This window comes from Polyodon spathula, chromosome 7, assembly GCF_017654505.1.
Source record: "Polyodon spathula isolate WHYD16114869_AA chromosome 7, ASM1765450v1, whole genome shotgun sequence".
Classification (NCBI taxonomy): Eukaryota; Metazoa; Chordata; class Actinopteri; order Acipenseriformes; family Polyodontidae; genus Polyodon; species Polyodon spathula.
Genome location: NC_054540.1, coordinates 6,146,214 through 6,166,758, shown reverse-complemented (window position 1 = coordinate 6,166,758; position 20,545 = coordinate 6,146,214). Strand labels below are relative to the sequence as shown.

At 40.2% G+C, this 20,545-nt stretch overlaps 1 protein-coding gene across 1 annotated transcript in view; it reads right to left on the bottom strand.

Moving 5' to 3' along the window:
• LOC121318995 (otogelin-like protein) overlaps positions 1 to 20,545 on the bottom strand; it is a 50,135-nt gene that overhangs the window by 8,068 nt on the left and 21,522 nt on the right. Inside the window, exons 21-43 of the mRNA XM_041256232.1 lie at positions 17,108 to 17,242; positions 16,692 to 16,838; positions 15,920 to 16,039; positions 15,504 to 15,620; positions 14,589 to 14,745; positions 13,494 to 13,520; positions 12,956 to 13,123; positions 10,865 to 11,143; positions 9,032 to 9,149; positions 8,829 to 8,908; positions 7,360 to 8,471; positions 6,952 to 7,129; positions 6,466 to 6,608; positions 6,048 to 6,071; positions 5,846 to 5,938; positions 5,476 to 5,665; positions 4,708 to 4,925; positions 2,784 to 2,925; positions 2,097 to 2,282; positions 1,545 to 1,757; positions 1,113 to 1,217; positions 800 to 907; positions 594 to 695 (exon numbers count right to left, since the gene is read on the bottom strand). Coding sequence (XP_041112166.1) covers positions 594 to 695; positions 800 to 907; positions 1,113 to 1,217; positions 1,545 to 1,757; positions 2,097 to 2,282; positions 2,784 to 2,925; positions 4,708 to 4,925; positions 5,476 to 5,665; positions 5,846 to 5,938; positions 6,048 to 6,071; positions 6,466 to 6,608; positions 6,952 to 7,129; positions 7,360 to 8,471; positions 8,829 to 8,908; positions 9,032 to 9,149; positions 10,865 to 11,143; positions 12,956 to 13,123; positions 13,494 to 13,520; positions 14,589 to 14,745; positions 15,504 to 15,620; positions 15,920 to 16,039; positions 16,692 to 16,838; positions 17,108 to 17,242 — 4,162 coding nt within the window. The remainder of the gene's footprint in view (positions 1 to 593; positions 696 to 799; positions 908 to 1,112; positions 1,218 to 1,544; positions 1,758 to 2,096; positions 2,283 to 2,783; positions 2,926 to 4,707; positions 4,926 to 5,475; positions 5,666 to 5,845; positions 5,939 to 6,047; positions 6,072 to 6,465; positions 6,609 to 6,951; positions 7,130 to 7,359; positions 8,472 to 8,828; positions 8,909 to 9,031; positions 9,150 to 10,864; positions 11,144 to 12,955; positions 13,124 to 13,493; positions 13,521 to 14,588; positions 14,746 to 15,503; positions 15,621 to 15,919; positions 16,040 to 16,691; positions 16,839 to 17,107; positions 17,243 to 20,545) is intronic.

Sequence of the window (20,545 nt, the reverse complement as noted above, 5' to 3'; positions counted from 1 at the left end):
TTTCTGTTTTTTTGTCTTATTTCTTGTTTGTTTCACAATAAAAAATATTTTGCATCTTCAAAGTGGTAGGCATGTTGTGTAAATCAAATGATACAAACCCCCAAAAAATCCATTTTAATTCCAGGTTGTAAGGCAACAAAATAGGAAAAATGCCAAGGGGGGTCAATACTTTTGCAAGCCACTGTATGCAGCCATGCTGCGTTATGCTACAGGCGCTGTCATCCCAGCAATGCAAGACATATGCAATGCTAGGATTGCAGATGGTTCTAAACCAGTAAAGGCAAAATAATCAATCACTAAGAAATGCATCACAACTGAGGGGCCTGCTTGATAAATCAATACAACCTCAGTGGTGGCATTGAAGGTACAGTACTAGCTTACACCCTGCAATGCATTGATTCTAATTGCCTTTTGAAAAACAGGTCTGCAGGCTGGACTGGTGTGTGTAAAGTATTTCTCATCAGAAGCTGGCATTAGGTTTTGAAACACCCACATGGGTAACACTGAGCTCCTTTCAATGCAGCCCGTATGACTTTTTTGAAAAGAAAATTGAGATTCTGCAGTTTGACTCATTACGCCTTTTCATTTCTTACCACACTGGTATTGTGGGCAGCAGCGATGAGTTGTATTGAGATCAACTGCGAGAATCTCTCCTTCACTGCACAAAGGGATGGGGTCGATGCAGGACTCACAGACTGGAAAGAAAAATACACTTCAGGTTAAATTAATAGACCTCAGGCTGTGATTTAAAAATCCTTTTCAATGAAATTCAAATGAATTATTCTGAAAGCATTCGTACCACACAGATAGGAATAGCAACATGACTTATCCTCCCTCACTTCTACCAGGAACTGGTCCTCTCTGCATTCAGGGGGTATAGGAGTGGGACAGGCCAGAGAGTCGCATTCTGTTGAATAGAAAGGAAGGGATTCATACAATGAAAAAATGCAATGAAAAATGTTAACTACAAACTCATTCACCACTAAAAAGTAAAATGTATTGTTTCCAAATTCAAATTTGCTGCACTGGAGTCACTATTAGGAAAGAATACATTATAGTTAGCAATCGGATTAGTAATTAAAGCTACATTACTACAAATGATTAAAACCTACCGCATCTATAATCGGGACAGCAGGATATAGTGCTGTAGCCAATCATAAGTTTATTACCATTTTCACAGGCAGGAACCTCATTGTCACACATGGTTAAATTACACTCTGCAAAAAGAACAAACAAAAAAAAAGATTACTTTCACTGAATATTGTAAAAGTACTCATTTATGTTGCTGTTCAAATAATCTACTGTATGATTCAGACAACTTTATATTAGAGATGGAGGTCATACTAAGTATCACATAGGCTTGGGTTAACCTCAACTGTAGCCTTTCATTGGAATATTGAACTTGACAAAATCTTTCAGTCTTTTGTTTCATATGACTTTTTCAGTAGAGGTAACATGCAAAGGGAAAACTATTATTTCAGTTCAGAAAAGATTTCTAGCATTTCTGAGAAGTAGCTGATTGCACAGTGAGGTCAGCTGCTCACCACAGATCTTCTTTGGACAGCAAGCCCCCTCTTCAATGACATCAATGACATACTCCCCCTCCCGTTCACAGATAGGGGTCGGCACCTCGCTGCAGTTGGGTTCCACTGCAATGATGCTGCCGTTCTCCATGCACTTGTACATGCAGCAGCCCTTAATGGAGCCCTTCCAAACCTCCCCAGGGGCCCGGGGCCCTCCCTCATTGTCAGTGCAAACTGAGGAACAAAGGGGAATATTCACAATTCATTGACATTCTTCACAGAAGATATACATCACCCCAATCAGAATAGTATGACAAATTACTGCCAGTTGTTACCACATTTTGAAATTGGACTGGAACATTGAGTTGGGCCCTGGGCCTACAGTAAAGAGGGTCCTCTACTGAGTGCCCCACCCTGAAGGTTACCTATCCCACACTGACCAGGTCCAACCTTGCTCATCTACTGAGCGCTGACAAGATGAGACTCCCAAAAGAATAGATGCAGGCGGACACACAGAACAACACATTTAGGATTGGAGTTCTATTGTATATTCAATGTATTTGCATTACTGACCACATTGCTCCTCTGTGACACAGAATGCAGAGTCAGCTCGGTGTAGGATGGTCCCACTTTTGCACACACACTCCTCCCTGATGTAGGAACACGTGGATTCCTCGTAGTACTCTCTGTTCTGACAGGTCTTTGTTTTGCAGGTGCTCACACAAGCCTGGTATTCCTTTCCCGGGGGACACTTCAGCGCTTTACAAGGTATCAATTTGAAAAAATATTTAGAAGTGCCAGTCTTTATTAGAATGGCTTTCAATATTCTAATTGAAGTGCTCGATTTCTCCATCAGTATTGGTCTCAGAACCCTTTTTCTCCTGGGTACCACTACAGCTGTAGTTGGTTTCATGTCTTTAGTAGAATTATGCTCCAGATACAAAACCAGCCTTGTCTTTTGCTAGTGTGGAACTACAAGGGCATCAAAAACAAACACAAACCAAAGGCAAGTTTCAAAGCTACCCACAGAGTCATATTAGATTGTGTCTCAGATAATAACCGACTCCGGACACAGGACAAATGGTCTTATCTGTCAAATAAATGTTGAAGCTTTGTGAAATAGGACCCATATTTTAAAAAGTAATCCTAATATAATAATCTTAGCACTGATGAACATGGGTTCTGGAATTAGGCTTTCCACAGTAATGGTGCACATCAGCTTATCTCTTGCGAGAGGTAATGAGTGTGGAAGCTACTCACGACAAAATCCCGGCGTCCTCCAGTTGATGCAGGTGTTGTGAGTGTAGCAGATCGCCACGTAGGCAGCAAGAAAATCGCATTCATGGTTCTTGTAGTGAAGATCTCCAGCCCAGATCTTATCACAGAATTGCTCTGGTGAAACCTTTGTGGACATAACATCGGTGTCTGTTAGGCACTGTACTTTCTCATTCTAACTGTCAGACGAGAATGCTGGAAATGGAGCAAAATGCCATAGACAATTAAACCTTGTGCATTTTGACAAGACATGGGATCAATTCCCTAAATTCATCAAAACTTAATACAAGATCAGGTTTAGAATGCAGTTTCCCAACGCTGAATTATAGCTACACTTCTATTCACTATCTAGGTCTAAAAGGAACCCTAATCCAGGTACTACATTAGGGTAAAGCATGCTCTGTGCACTGTGCTTCACTTTCTTGGTCATTTCACCTAGAGAGTTCAATTGTATGCACCACTTCACTGCCTTCTTCCCTGTCCCTAACCAATCAACTGCTACCCCCAATAAATGACACGCCAGCAGCCAGTAACGTGCTTTGACCCAGAAGACACTGCTGAAGTGAAATGACCTACAGTATGAAGTGAATGGAAGTGCAAAACATGACATTATTGTGTTAGCTACTAGCACTTTATACGTATAACAGTAAAACACAATTAACAACAAAACCAATAGAAAATCATTGGAACTTATCTAAATAAAGAGCACACACACACACACACACACACACACACACACACACACACACACACACACACACACACACACACACACACACACACACATACTGTTTTCTTAAGGTTCAATAATTTAGATGTATTAGATGTATAACACTTGGTTCTCCATTCTCCATTCTTCATCACCTCTTCATCTTCCTCTCTCAGCCCATATCTGAGATTTCTTCCTCTTCTTTCTCCTCCTCCTCTATTACACTTCTTGTTCTCGCCTACTTAATTGCTCTGCTTCTTTTGTTTTTCATGTTCTCATTGTCATCTTATAGCTCCTTGTCTACACTGGCTTTTTCGCTCATCTCTCTCCTTCTTCACCCTACTACCCTGGTCACTCCTCCCCTCCTCTATTGCCCCCTCACTATACCCAATCTCTCATTCATCTGATCTCTCTCCCACTTTCCCTGCTCTCTCTCCTTCTACACTCCCGCCCCTCTATCTCACTCTCCCTCTCTGAACTTCTTCTGTCATCCCTTCTTCTCCCTTTCCTCCCCTGCTATCCCACACCTTGCCTCTACAACAGATGAGTCTGTCTTTCACTATAATTCAGTAAAATTTACAGATCTGTGCAACCAGAGTACTGCTGGGACCTGCAGCCTGGCTTCTACTTTACAGTGGACGAGTTCTTTATTACATTATGTCTCATGTCTATAAAAGGAGATGCTGATGACAGCACCATCACCGCTAGCGATAACATTATCAGTTTATGTGATTATTGTTTAACCCTCCATAGTAACACTATGGCGATTTAAGCAAACTAAGATGATTTGACAGTCACCTCAAGATTATAACATTATATTGCATAATACATGGGTTAGGACATCCTCTAGGAGTAACGAAGTAGAAAGAGTCTTCAGGGATTTTACACACCACAGGACTCAGGGATTGTACACACCACTTTCTCACTGCACACTTCATGCCCCCTCTAGCTTCAGCTAATTGCAGTGCTATTTTAGCTAAACCAATCAGTCAGATCAAGGAACACCTACTACAACCAAGTGCACTGTGAGATTCTCAAGGCTGTGTCACAGTATTAAATACAATTTATTTTATCAATATGATCACTTGCAATGAATAAATGTCCTAATGGCAAATCCCTCAGCATTACATAACTTAATTCAATGGGGTAATTTAGACTACATTATAAATCACATTCCTATTAGTCTTTGAATTGACTTACTTTGTCATGGCACACAGTGAAAGGATTTTGGTTCAGCATCTGGAAGCATTTTGTGCAGTTGCCTGTGGTGCAGTTGTCTCCCACCCTCCTGAAGTAATCGGTCTCTTCTGACGTGTGCACCATCCAGCTGTACAGGAAGACGGGGATGTCCTCCACGTTTCTAATGACAGTCCCATTGGGAAGCTTCAGATCGTCCGCAGGGTTTCCATCACAGCAGCCTGGAAAGGAGAGAGAAAGTGTGGCAGCAGCTCTTGAATTTTACCAGTCCAAGCTTGTAACATGTTATTTAAAAAGAAAGTCAACAACTGAGGTGCTCAGAAGCATTTTAAATGACAGCAGCTTTTGTTTTACAGTAGCTTAGACTGGAGAGCGGCTGAATACCTCACATCCTTAAGACAATAGCAAATTCTCAACTTTGTACAGTAGGATATGCTTATAGGAGAAGGTGTCTATTATACCCCAGTTGGGTTGCACATCCATTCCTATTCCATGTCAAACTTTAGATCTTATCCAGTCCTGAAGAAACTTGCTACAGATATTGCTAGTATCATTGTGGGGGTATATGGAATGACCTATTAATCTATCTATCCATCCAGCCATGTTCCACACTGACATTGTTTACTCTATTGGGTTCAGGGACTTTATGAAGTTAAAAATAATAATGTTTAACTTTGATATGCAGATATAGCACTGCATCTAATTAATGGTATATATAAGCACTACACAAGGATGTACAGGGCATTACTGAATGCGTGTAAGTAAACTGACCACAAAGGCCCTGAGTCCCGCTGGTTGTGTTGTACGGAGGGCTGTACTGAAGCACTATGATGCCAGTACTGTGGTACCACTGGATGCTCACTCCCCCCGGGGTGTTGATTACATACATGGTGCCAGTGTCATCTATATGCAGACTCTGCCTCGTGAATGGCAGGCGAGCATTAATGAAGTTCACAGACACCTGGAAATAAAACAAAGTCACATAGTGGTAGGTGAAAACTGGAAATCACAAAAATCCAAATACCAACACATTTGCATCTGAACCCTGAATGAACACCGACCGAACAAATCAGGGAAGTCATTCCTATGGGCACCACATACTGGCACCGCCCCATTCAAGCTACAGCAGCGTTGAACGTACCTTCCTTTCCAGCTGATTGATAAGAACCTTATATGAATGTGTTGTTATATTCAGCTTTTTAAAACACAGCCCAGATGTTCCACCTGTTGGAGTCTTTGAAATAAAAAAAATAGTTTATTTACTTTTTGGTAAATAATCTAAGATATGAAATTCTGTTATTTATTTATTTTTTTTAACAGATAATGAAATAAAAATTACTTACGGGGCGTCTTATAGAGTTAACACTCTGTGAACCAAATAAATACAGTACATTATTTACTTGAAGGAGGTGTGGTACAAACAGAGAACATAAAACATTTCAACTGATAGAGAGTGCAACCTCAGAGTGAGAACAAATAAAGAAATACTTGATCAAATTTGGTGCAACTGAAGCCAGAGCAAGGGTAGCACAGAGGGTGGCAATGTGAGCTCTTTCAGGATAATGCTACTCAAGCAACACGTTCTTGCAATCAACACTGATGGCAGCTCTACTGTACAAGGGAGTCCACACCCAGGATATCCTTTGACAACTTTGTACTGTACCACGCTAACAAAGTCAAAATGAATAATAATGTTTTTCAGAATATGTATCATTACAAAAAATATTCCATTCTAGATAGTTTTACAGGCAGTAGCTGTACCTCGCTCGTTGGACATTTCTCAATGTGAGCCACAATGTTTTCTCTCGGCAGGTGAACCAGAATGTAGGAGCCATTATCGTAAAGCGCAACGTTATTGCCATCAAACGTGATGACACGCAGATCAGAAATGATGGAACAGCGACCTGCATATGATTAGATTGTAGCATGGGTGAAAAATATATGGATTTCAAATAAGAGGCAGCATGATTTCACAATTCACTTATCAATACAATACTTAAATTCCTTAATACAAATGAAAAAACAACAGCATTTCTAATATAGTTTTTATTTGTCATTTTTATATACTGTATTGTAATCACATATGAGAAATCACTGTTCAGGGTTTGTCAGCATTCCTAGTCTAATCCTGTGTATAGATGATATCCTGTACATATTGATTTAGAAGTTAATACACAGTTTAAGCTGACACCCTACACACAATGTATGAACTTATATTGAACATGAACATTGAAAATGGGCACTTACATGGGCATTCCCATTGTGGGCAGCAGTTGTCTTTGTTAATCTGAACCGGCATTCCCAGGAGCCCACAGTTAGGCTGAGACACGTTATTCCGACATTGCAAAGAGGCATTGTGGAACATCAGGTGACCGTTAAAGCAGATATATTCACTGCATTCATCCACTTGGTAGGAATATGGGGGCTGCAAGAAGACAAGAAAAAAAAAAACAGATAAAATACACAACATGATTTATTTCAACTATCTGCCCTGACGTACCTGGAGGGGTGTTCCTTTGAAGTGAGAAGTTAATGAAAACCTCAAACCCAAGTTTGTTTTGCACAGTTTTAATAATAGGCAGATTTGAACTAAAGGACAAGGACAAGGAATTCATATCATCCACTGACATGTTACTTATTCAATATAACTCTTACTGTGCACATTGATGTTGGCTGTAGTATTGAAGGCATCACTGTGCTGTAGGTGGTATGGTCAGTTAAAGTGGTATTAGTAGATGGGGGAGTAGCAGTTGTGACCTCTTGTGTAAAAGTCTCCACCTCTATGGTGGTTGTCATGGTTTCGGTTGTAGAAAGGGCTGTTGTGATGGGGCTTGTGGATAGCCCTGGAGGTGACGTTTCTGTAACAGTAGAGGGCACTGAAGTGGCCAAGGATGTGTGTGTCACTTCACTTGTGAGTGGGAATGGAGGAACTGGCACAACTGCAGTGGGAGTCAAGGCTGGAGCTGACACTTCAGTGGTAGTCGTGAATGCTGTTGTGTCAGTTGTCTTCAGCTCTGTGGATGATGATGGTAATTCAGTTGTTGCAGCTGTGGTGGCTCCTCTTGTTAAAGTTGTGGTTTCTGTCACGGCACTGGACACGTTGTAAGGTGTTGGAGAGGAAACACTTGTGGCTGCTGTCACCAAAGCTGTAGTTGTAAAAGGCTCTGTAATGGTGGTTGGCTGTAAAGTTGATGGGCCTTCTGTTGAGAAGCTACTCACAGATGTGGATACTGTCCCTTCTGATGTGGTTGTAGCTCTAGTATACAAAGTTGAAGAGGTGGGAGGCACTTCACTTGTGACGGTAGACAATGGAGCCTGGGTAGTTGTCCCCACTTCTGTGGTCAACACTTCAGGTTGGCTTGTGATGGTCATTGTTGAAGTCATCCTAGTGTCTTCTAAACTGAGGGTTGGCAGAGCACTAGTGATCCGACTGGTGGTCAGGAAGGGAGAAGTTGTGGGGCTTTCAGTTACAGTGGACGTCTGGACAGAGGAAACTGATGGTAAGGTGGAAAGGGTGGTCACTGCAGAGAGCGGACTCAAAGGAACCAGGGTGGAGACTGTGGTTGTCATCACAGTAGCGTAGCTTGTGGTAGTTGCAGCACTGCTGTGCTCAGTGGTAGATGTTGCTGTGGAGGTGGTCTCTGTTTTGGTTACAGTCGGGGTTGTTAAGACAGTAGTAGTGGCTGATGTCGTTGTGGGTGATGCTGTAGTTCTGTTTGACTTTGTCACAAACATATACGGAGTTGGTGTAGGTGGTAGAAAGATGCCTGTACAAATGAAAGAAGAACATATGAGTCATTTTAATAACAGACTGTATACATTTTGTATACAGAAAGTAAAAGGTCTTTTTATAGATCTGATTAAGGCAATATACTCAGATTATCTCCAAACAAAATGGGAGTGATAGATAGTATGTTTAATGGTGATGTATGGAGAGGGTCACTATAATTTATTTTCTGATATTACAATGGCTACACACTTATTTTATAAATTAAAGACATAGCAATTACACCTACATTAGGTCAAGTCCAGTACATGGCCATTTGAAGGCTTGGACTGACTGTATTTGCAGTGTCCTACACACACACACACACACACACACACACACAAAGCATTATACTTACAGTCCTCTGGATATACGCATCTTCGTGTCACCTCATCTAGAATCATGCTCTTAGGGCAGCGAGGAAAGCAGCCTTCTACCCTATTTGAAGTACCAAAAAAGAATAATTAGCATTCAACAATAAAAACACATAATAATTAAAGCAATTGCTTGATAAAACCCAATTAGTAAGTCTTACACACTGTATTGAGTGCAGGTACTTACGGGGGTAAAAACTGACACTTCACAGCATCAGGATCACTACATGTTTTGATGCAAGGACTTGCACAGCTGTGGTACCTCCATTCACACATCATCCTGTATGGAATAATCGTGCTGCTGTCTGACAAAATTAAATAGCAGTTGTGTTTAATGTATCATGTAAAATGATTAAGGGATTTTAAAGTGTAGCCAGATACTTACAAATCTATGAAATTATTTAGTAAATATTACCTAGCACCCTTGGTTAATCATTTCTGGCATTTTTCAAGTAATATTATTTAGCAACAGCCTCACAAGGAACATGCTTGGAATTCCGTGAGTTACACAACGGTGCACACTATAGGAGGCACAGCCATTGCAAGAGAGTCGCTAAGGCTGCTGGGAAATCAATGAAGTCTGGTTGTTTCATGTTAAATAATTATGTTAGCATAACTAAAAGCACTGGACGTAACTCTTCAATACTGGAAGAAAAATAACTCCAGTCAAAACAGCAGCCAGGAACACGAATCTAAGACACAGTACTAATATGTACAGTATATCTGCTATGCCTGTTTTTATTCATGTTCATGTATAATAACAGTGCAACTATTTCATTAGTTATCCTAATCTTTCTGTAAAGTTACTCACTGATGAACTGTAATATTAGCTGTATGTCTTATAAATTTGTTTAACAGTAAGATTTCTTGTACTACATACCATAAACATACCCCCCCAAAAAAAACAACAACAAAAAAACACATCTTTAAATGTGTACTGACATGTATACTTGCGTACAAAATCCCAATGAATGGACATTCTGTGACTCTGTCGCCCTCAGAGTATCAACTGACTGTTTATATGCAAGGGGTAAGAAAGCTGGATGTGAGCTAATGCAGGAGAAGGGCCCTGAAGAGTACACTGTTCTGATGGATGTGAGCTGACGCAGGAGAAGGGCCCTGAAGAGTACACTGTTCTGAGCGATGTGAGCTAACGCAGGAGAAGGGCCCTGAAGAGTACACTGTTCTGATGGATGTGAGCTAACGCAGGAGAAGGGCCCTGAAGAGTACACTGTTCTGATGGATGTGAGCTAACGCAGGAGAAGGGCCCTGAAGAGTACACTGTTCTGGCTGCAGTGCTGGGCTGGCTATTCTAGGCCAGCCTTAGTTGTGGCTCACATGGCCTCTCTACTTACATTCCAACACTTCGGGTTTATTAAGCTCCCATTGTGCTCGCTGAAATGCAGTGCGTTTGCACGTCCAATTAAAGTTTGGCATTTGTGTAGTGTAGGTAGTTCAATGTTGTAATTTTAGACAGCGATGTGACACAATCTAATTGCTATTAGAAAGAAACCAGTGTGCTGAACAGTTTTATTGCCTGTAAGTGGTGTTGAATGAACCAAGCCCAATTTAGCAACAGTAAGACATCACTTTAAATGAAAACACTGAGTATTATTAACGTGTTAGGCCTTTAAGTATCCAATTAGATCAAACCTTGTTTTGATAACATTGTACAGTTTGAAGATGATTACATGGAGAAGGCCTGACTAAAGTCTGAAATGATCCCAGGTAAAAGCAGATGTTGTCATCCCAGTATGAGGGATCTTCCAAAACTTTCTTTTACCTCTTTTTTTTTTTAAGACCACTCTCAAAACAACAGAAGTTGCCTTTTTTACTCCAAATACTGTTTGGAAAAGAAAAATGTAAAATAAACAACCCAGACTACTTAAATTAAATGCCTGAGTTGCTTATTTCTATTTTAGTAATTTTATTTGGTCGGGGGGTTCATTCTGAAAAAAAAACATGCCAATGACGATTAGTAAGTAAGAAGCTTGGAGAATCGAACGCAGTTGTTGCTCACCTTCAATGGTAAAACTGCTGATGTGCTTGAACTCCTCAGAGTAGTCGTACCCCAAGGCTCTGGCAGCAGTCCTCGTGAGAGTGATGAAGAAGCCCTTCTGGCTGTATAGCTCGAAGGAGCTGTAGCCTGCCATCCCCAGGCCCTGGTGGTGGAAGTAGGTGGCCTGCCTACGGAACTCCTCACTGGCACTCCACTGCTCCAGGCGCAGAGAACCATCCTCAGAGGCCCACAGGAAGTAGTTGGGTCTCTCAGCAGATTCAAAGGAGATAACTGGCAGCCCTGTGAGAAACATATTGTCATAACATGCTATTACAGCAAAAGAATATTATCTGGTATGATCCAAATCAGACAGATATTTGAAGGCAGGCAAACACACTTGTACTACAGTTGTGCTTTTTTGTATATTTACATATAAAATTACAATGTGCACTGCTGAATCAGTTAGTTCTGAACCCTGTACGTGAGACAAGGTAGCTATGTGCTTTCTCAGGGGGATCTTTTGCATTGTAATATGCTCACTTGGAAACCACAAGGCTGTCAGTCTGCAGTTGCAGTCTTTACACCTGTAATCCAGCAGAGTTCACCATGCGTTTCAAGGCTTCATTAAGGTTCTGGTATACCATAGCAAGCTGGTATTCAATGTATCTAAATAGTTGTTTAAACTACTCCCATGCACTGTTCAGATCAATAAAACAGACCCAAGTCCAGTCTGTAATTGGAGGATCAGGTACACAGCACTCTAATCCACAGTCAGAGGCATTCAGTTACCACACAGGATTATTGAGGCTGTTATTGTAAGGCACAGCTGGGGGGGGCACTTGTACAGAAACGGAATTGCTGTAGAGCACATCTACAGGAATACTTGCATGATCTGTAGATGTCAAGTGATACCCACCCATCTGGGACGGATCATGGAAACTCAAGTCTAGGTTTTATATCTGTCACTGATCCCACATGCAGTAATTAATATGTAAGGTTACGAAGGGGCATTCCAACTTCAAAGGGAAAGTATAGTCATCGGGTCCAGAGTATTATATCTGTAACAAACATACTTCGATTCTGTCTAGCTAAAAATGATCTAAACACAGTACACATGTACAGTATAGATGGGTCCTAATTCAGTTGTCTTAAATCCCATTGAGTGATGTATCCAGTAAGTGCTGGTTATGTCACTGGGCTATTCTTGTCATCCAATACAAAGTGTATGTTCCATTGTGAAAATGCAGTTTTCAATGTAATGTTGGAGTTAGCCTCCAAACACTAACATGGTGATTAAAATGTCACTGTCACTCTTTCCTGACTTTCTGAAATTCAAACAAATTCAACTCGATGATGTAAACAAATATGACGGCCAGGATCTAAACGCACTACTAAGAGCGTATTATGCAGCCATCTGGAAGCCAGACGGAGAGCTGTATATATAAAGTCATATTTACTATCCAACCTTGCCTCACTTATTTTCTTCACTGATTCATATATTAAGTATGTACTGCACACTTGGCTCAGTGGAAAATTAAATGCCCCTCAGGAAGATTATTGTTACCTCCTGCGGCTTCGGGGATTATAGCCCCTTGTCGGTAACAATCCTTTGGGGCAATCATTTTCCACAATGACCTTCCTCACTGTATCTGTAATTGATAATAGCACACACACTGACATTTTATCTCTTATTTCCCAATGCATTCATCCAAAATGGATTACCTTTAACCCATATATTCACTAAACTGGCTATTAAACATGTCAGTGACATTTTGTTCTGGGATTTCTACACACATGACAACAGACGTCAAAAGATTCTAAGGGCCATATTTTCAAAGCATTACCTCCAGTCTTTAATTAACTCCTATAACTTTTAAAAGAGAAAAAGGAGAAACAAAAACATTGAGAGTGGTTAAGAGAACTTGGATTATACATTACTTAGTTGTTCAGATCTAGTTTTGTAAAATTAACAGATGTTTTACCTCTTTAAAAAAAATCAGAGATAATTGAAGACTGGAGTAAACGGTTTGAGTACAGTACAGTACAGCCCTAAAGATAAAGAGCTAAAGATATACTAAGCAAGATTAAAAAGATTTGCGATATGAAGCTTACGTGAGTATCTGTCCTTGTAAAGGCCTGAAATTATCATGAAGTTAAACAGCACGTTCCCCTCAGCACTGATTCTGGGCAAGGGGAAAACTTCCCCACTGGTCAGGTTTGCCCCGAAGACGGTGTCATTGTACGCAGAATTATACACTATATAAGGTCCATCACCAAGTTCTAAAATAAAACAGAAATGTATTGATTTGTGTAATGCTACATAGCTGTCAGCTTCTTCAAGTCGATGGTCAATCTATTCAACACCTTTTTCAGGAATATTCAAAAACAAAGTCAAAATACATATATTTAAAAATTACATATGTATTTACTGGCCAGCGTTCCATTTGCAATACAATACTCCATTGCTTTATTATTACATTGTTATTGTTATGTGCGGCGGTTGTTGTTTGCCTTTGTTTTATTAATCAATATTCTTTGGAAATGGTTTATAACTTGACAGTTATTATATGTCTAATGAAGCAGCATGCTCAGACAGTGGTAGCAATCTACACTCTGCATACACTTCAGCTTCATAAGGATTGTCACATACCTCGATTGTAGTATTCACAGTCATAGGCTGAAAATTGTAAAAACAAAACAAAACATAAAAGTGAAATCATTTTAGTGCAGACATGCCACAGCTACAAAATAGCAATAATGTATTGATTTGTAATCCACGCTGACATTAATTACATATACTGTCGTCTTGCAAAACCCATTCTATTGCAATAACCAACTAAATACAGCATCTATTATGTATTTGTAGAGAGTCAGTGATAAGGAATTAATAAAAACATAATACCATGCAACCAAAACACTTAGTGATCATTAAGGGTGCTTTCTCAATATGAGAAACCATTAACATGGCACACTTAAGTGAGGCCTAACACTCCAGTTTTGTTTCTGAATATAAGCTGAACTTTTTTAATGTAACAAGGCATGGTCCCATATATAGTATTTATTTAACAACAACAATGGAGCAGGAGGGAGTGTTTGGGTGAGAATACAATGGGACGTGGACAGAACAGGAACTGAACAAGAGATGGGACTCCGAGAGGAGGCTGGAAAAATTGTATCCAAGAAAAGAGTTAGGGATTAGGCCCACTCCCTCAGCCTTAGTTATTACAGCACCACAGTTAAACTATTGATAAGCTATTCTCCAAGCAGCCAGGGGAGATCAGGTGAAGCAAGAGATAAGCTGTATAGTTTTTCAAGCAGCACAAAAAGAAATACTGTGCTTTTACTAAAAGACTTATTCACGTTATTCAGATACGACTTTCTCCATTTAGGTTTTTTGCTGTGATTTAATCAGGAGATCCCAAGATCCTTATTCTGTAATTTAAGTATTTGTCAACATTTCATTAGCGCATTAAAGAAAAAAGCAGTAAAGGTGGTGGGGTAAGTAATTTCAAACATAACAGCCTGTTTTTTTTTTATTATTTTATTTTTTATCTATCACTACTGTATGGTGTCTTTTTAAATGAAAACACTGATATTTTATTCAAGATATGATTGAAACAAAAGCTTTAAATTACAATGCAAATCCTCAAATGCTACTATTTATGTCTTCATATTTTTGTGTCTATTAATTTCCCAATAAATAAAGCACCATATACAGCTTTCGCTATGTGGATATGGTACTTACAGCAGACAGTAGGAGATCTCCAATGAACTGCTACCCCCTGCTGACAGCATTTGTGAGCGTAAGCAGCAATGCTGGTACACAGGCACTCACAGTCCCCACCACGGTTGCAATTGCAGGTGTCCGTCAGACAGTTCTTGTAAAACCAAGTCACGTCAACCTGAGGAGAAGACAAAAATCACTGAAACTGACTAAAAAAAACAACAAACCAAACTGCCAAATTAAACACTGCAGGGATCACAAAAGTCTATGTCTTAGGCTCTCCAACCTAGATTGTTCCTTTATGTATTTATTTATTTTTTTGTTTTGGTTGTTTGTTTGCTTATCTTGGATATCTGACTACGGTTATGGCTAGTTTAGGCTGCAGGATGAGACACAGGGTTTACCTGCCGTTGTAGAAATACAGTTCCATTTCTAAAGTAACAGCACTGCTTGACTACTAATAAAACACTGCCACCTAGTGGCCGCTATCTTCATAACCTAGCAATGATGTTTGGTATTAGTGTAGTAGAGCTTTTGATGCCAGCTTATTAGGGAATTGGTATCTTGTAATGCCTCTTTATAAGCTTGCTTTATATTTGCCATAATGATTCAGCTCCTTTCTATTAACTGACCACTCCCATTTCTTGGGCATTTTCTTGTTATTTGCCGTAGTTTGTTTGTTGGCACAGTATTACTTTGGATCATTAGGAGTCTGTTAATGATTTTTGGAGCCACTGTTTCCACCATGTGGACAGGAAGGTGACGGTGTCAGACCTGGAAGACACCAGGCTTGTGGAAACTCGCGCTATTTGCTTCTTACAGTGTTGCAAACACTTTCACTTATTTTGCCATGGATGCCACAGCTTGTCCTATTTTTCATATCTCCCTGTATATGAGACAAAGTACTTTTATGTGAGACCATGTAGTTTTACCTACCACATTGTGACAGGAGGCGAAGGCATCACTGTATAAAATAGCACATTCTCTCTTAGCATATGGCTGCCGGATCAGGTCACCTTCACACGGCCTCTTAACTACATAGTCACTTTCACACTGTGGGAAAAGAAGCAATTATTTCACTGTTTTGTTACTTGACACTGTTACTTTCTTTGTATTATGCAACCAAAAACACTAGCCAGTGGAGACTCTAGTATAACAATGCAGAACAAATTAGTGGTGAAGTTCATATACGTAGAATATTGATCAGTGTAATCCAAAATACCTTATCAATCATCTTAGCTTACTGTGAACTCATTTATCAGCTCTGGGCAACTATTCATAAATCATTGTAGGAAGACTAACAAAATCTGAGGGTAAAATGAAGTCTAGTTAAACAATAGCTGTTACTGTACCTGTCCAAGGGCCCAGCTGTCTCCAAGGGCTTGAGCATTGCTCACCTCCATGTTACTGGAAGTGGTCATGTCGTTTACTGTGTTTTTATCAAAATTGCCACACATCCCTGTAAGCAGACCCTGAAAATGTAAAGATATTTGAATTACAACAGAATGTCTTGTGAGCCACTGCATGTTCTTTTTTAAAAAAATTTGCTTGCTCTCTGGTACATATGAGACAGCACAGCCAAATACTAAAATCACTGAAACATACTCTGTGATAAATATATCTGTCTGCTGATGTGCTTGAAGTTATGGAGAACAAAAAGTTCACATATTTTGTTAAAGGGTCAATAGGGATGGCAAATGTTTTACATATGTATATGTACAGTAGCAGACTACTGCAGGTCAACATGGAACACATGGTCCATATGGAATACAAAAAGTTTTCCACTCAGGGACTGTAACCCTTTCCTGGTCAACACTATAATAATTTCATTATATATTTTTAAGCAGAATTTATATGTTCAATATACAGTACTTGTATAACTCCATTACACATATTCATTAGACACCCATATTGGCCATTCAGCAATGTTGGATACTTACTGTACAGCACTGAGATAACAATTAGATAACATATACTGTACGTATCATTAAAAACTAGTAGCTACGTCTATACAAACGCAATCTTTCCGATGCTCTTTCCTAGATGGCGCTGCGCCCTCCCCATTGTGAACAATTACATGCGCCTCACAGTTCTCTATTGCTGCAGGTCTTGTTAGATGCTTACCTTCCACTCAGGCCCAGCTTGAATGTGCACTGTTGTCTTCTTGTCCCACAGGATCGTGAGTGCTTGCTTTGGAAAGTGTATGACTGTGTAATAGCCAGCTTTCCACAGCTGAAACTCATACCCCTTTCCAATTACACTTGATGAACTCTAAACAAAAACATATCCACAAAGCATTCTTAGACAATTCACAAGCTTCCTCAAATGAGCTGACATCCTGCCAGGTACAGGACAATGATTTCAGGACAATAGAGTCGCCTGACCGAAATAAATTCATATAAACCGAGGTACAGTACAGTGACTCCAGAAAGTATCCCTATAGCTTTCATTATCCAATGCTTGTCAGGGCTGACACAGACTTTGAACAGGCATCACACTATGACACACTCTGAAATACAAGGAAATTAAATGCTGCTAACCGGGTCTCCGGAATTGTCGATGAAATAGATTTTGGTAAGTCCAACGAAGATCACAAGGTATTTCATACAAATAATGCCACTCTCATAACAGTCCTTATTTTGAGCTGTAATGGAGACTTCAGTTCCACTGGTACTCTGAAAAACCAAAAGCAGGTGATGCTTTATTATAGTCTGTGAGATCAAATCAATCAATGCTGCTCAGTAAACTGACCCGTTTTCATCACACATTTTCATCCAGACCCTCCCATTGGAGCCACTTTACTAGTCTTTACTGTTTCTCAGTTTTTACATCACTGATGATAGGAGGAGATAGCTTTGTGCAGCTGTAATTTCTACCCCCTCTGCCTCAGTTGCATAGAAGGGCAGAAATTACAGTTGCACACCCTTAGTGGTCATTTTTCAAACCAGGTCACTTCAGAAAATCTGCTTTTTCACTATGCAGAAGGTAAGGACCGTCATTCAGTCCTGGGGGGTATTAGTGCCACCAGGGTGTATCTGTATGTATTGTGCAGTGAGCTCTATCGTACATGTACCTTCACGCTCGCTCTCTACAAGCCCAATGATCTTCTCAGTGTTGCAAGCAGACATTCTTGCAGATCACTTTGATCCTTGGGGAATTGTTGCCCTTTAAAGCAAACTATTCACTAGGAAAAAGAGGCCACTTCTAGGTCGTTTTTCGAGAAATCAATCAAATGTTTTAATTAAAAAGCAAAACAAAACAACAACAAAAAGCTGCCATTAGAAGTTACAACGACTTCGAATATTTGCCAACGTTGCAAAAAACAGAGACAGGGGCTGACATATCTTTAATTTCCTTGTTTTTAAAACAGAAACCCTGAAGAAAATGTACCTTAAAAAACTTTCAGACTGGCTTTAAGGTCTGGGAAAAAGGAAACTGCAAAGTGATTGGAACAAGTTCGCCTTTGTTTGGTATTTTGACTTTGTCCTGTTTATCCAATGGATTTGACATTTCATTGGATTACATTACAGCAATCCTGTTCTAATTAAAAATGTCTCTGATTTTCCCAAGATTAGTTCTTTGAAAATGTGCACAGATCTGTTTTCGAGTGATTCAATCCACCCTGCTGAGGGCTGTTTTGCGGCACTGAGAGCGGCTGGACCTCACTCCAGGGCTGGATACCTGAACTGGAGGCTTTCAATTTCCAGTGATAGAACTCGAAGGAAACCGGGACAGGTTTTAATTCCATCAAGAAATCTTCTTTCGTTCCATACAAAAGCAGCCATTTTGTTGTTTTTGTGGCTTTAGATAAAGGAATTATCAAAAACAAAAACACAGCTGTACTGAAGTAATTATTCTAGACTACAAGGGCTAAACCTACTGCAAGTGGTTTTCTAAAATAAACAACAAATCTGCACTACTACATGTGGTATAGAGCAGAAGGAGAATGTCACCATATACAAGCTGCATCTCCATGTTGCAAGCCTGTTCCAGTCTTAAGACATCAGATGTGACAAACGTCAAACTTTCCTGATGGAATTAAAGGTGGTTCTTATTGAAAATCCCTCCAAATTAGCATAATGTAACACCTTGCAGACTTGCATCCAATTACAATTCCATCCCAGGTTTCACTCTGAGCCTTAACACAATATTCACAGTGTGTCATAAATACAAACAGATTCAGACCTTTCTTGTGCTAAACCTCTACGAGAGTGACCCCCTGTGGAAATATTTGGCCAAATTGAAATTCAAAGATCAGAAAACATAGAAAGGCATAGCGTAAAGGCAGAAAATACCTTCTGTTTGCAAGCATGGGAAAACTCATTTTCAAGAAATGTTATGATAATTGATGTCTGTACAGGTGGAAACCAATCTAATAGAATTTAAAGAGTTTGAACCAAATTAGTAAGGAGTGAATGATATGAACTTTCCAGTACCTACAATATCAATAATCTTGATAAAAAAAAAAAAATGTTAAAATTGTCACAATCACAATAACAAAAATGCTACAGTATCGACCTATTTTGCCACCGTAATGAGAGGTTTCATAACCCTTTAGAACAGGCCCTTTCATAGGGCGGAGAGAAAATGAGGAAACGTGGTGAAAGATGTTAATAACATGCTGTATGCTGTGTTCGAATGATGAGAGAAGATGAAAGATGAAATCCATTGTCACCCTTGTTCTGGGGTATGCTGTGCGCAGAGCAATGAGCTTGGGAGGAAGGGAGGTGTGTAGGTGATGATATAGATCACAGCACTCTGCAGGTGATGGTATAGATCACAGCACTCTAGGTGATGGTATAGATCACAGCACTCTGCAGGTGATGGTATAGATCACAGCACTCTAGGTGATGGTATAGATCACAGCACTCTGCAGGTGATGGTATAGATCACAGCACTCTGCAGGTGATGGTATAGATCACAGCACTCTAGGTGATGGTATAGATCACAGCACTCTGCAGGTGATGGTATAGATCACAACACTCTAGGTGATGGTATAGATCACAGCACTCTGCAGGTGATGGTATAGATCACAGCACTCTAGGTGATGGTATAGATCACAGCACTCTAGGTGATGGTATAGATCACAGCACTCTAGGTGATGGTATAGATCACAGCACTCTAGGTGATGGTATAGATCACAGCACTCTGCAGGTGATGGTATAGATCACAGCACTCTGCAGGTGATGGTATAGATCACAGCACTCTAGGTGATGGTATAGATCACAGCACTCTGCAGGTGATGGTATAGATCACAGCACTCTGCAGGTGATGGTATAGATCACAGCACTCTGCAGGTGATGGTATAGATCACAGCACTCTCTAGGTGATGGTATAGATCACAGCACTCTGCAGGTGATGGTATAGATCACAGCACTCTAGGTGATGGTATAGATCACAGCACTCTGCAGGTGATGGTATAGATCACAGCACTCTAGGTGATGGTATAGATCACAGCACTCTGCTAGGTGATGGTATAGATCACAGCACTCTAGGTGATGGTATAGATCACAGCACTCTGCAGGTGATGGTATAGATCACAGCACTCTGCAGGTGATGGTATAGATCACAACACTCTAGGTGATGGTATAGATCACAGCACTCTGCAGGTGATGGTATAGATCACAGCACTCTGCAGGTGATGGTATAGATCACAGCACTCTAGGTGATGGTATAGATCACAGCACTCTAGGTGATGGTATAGATCACAGTACTCTGCAGGTGATGGTATAGATCACAGCACTCTGCAGGTGATGATATAGATCACAGCACTCTGCAGGTGATGGTATAGATCACAGCAATCTAGGTGATGGTATAGATCACAGCACTCTGCAGGTGATGATATAGATCACAGCACTCTGCAGGTGATGGTATAGATCACAGCAATCTAGGTGATGGTATAGATCACAGCACTCTGCAGGTGATGGTATAGATCACAGCACTCTGCAGGTGATGGTATAGATCACAGCACTCTAGGT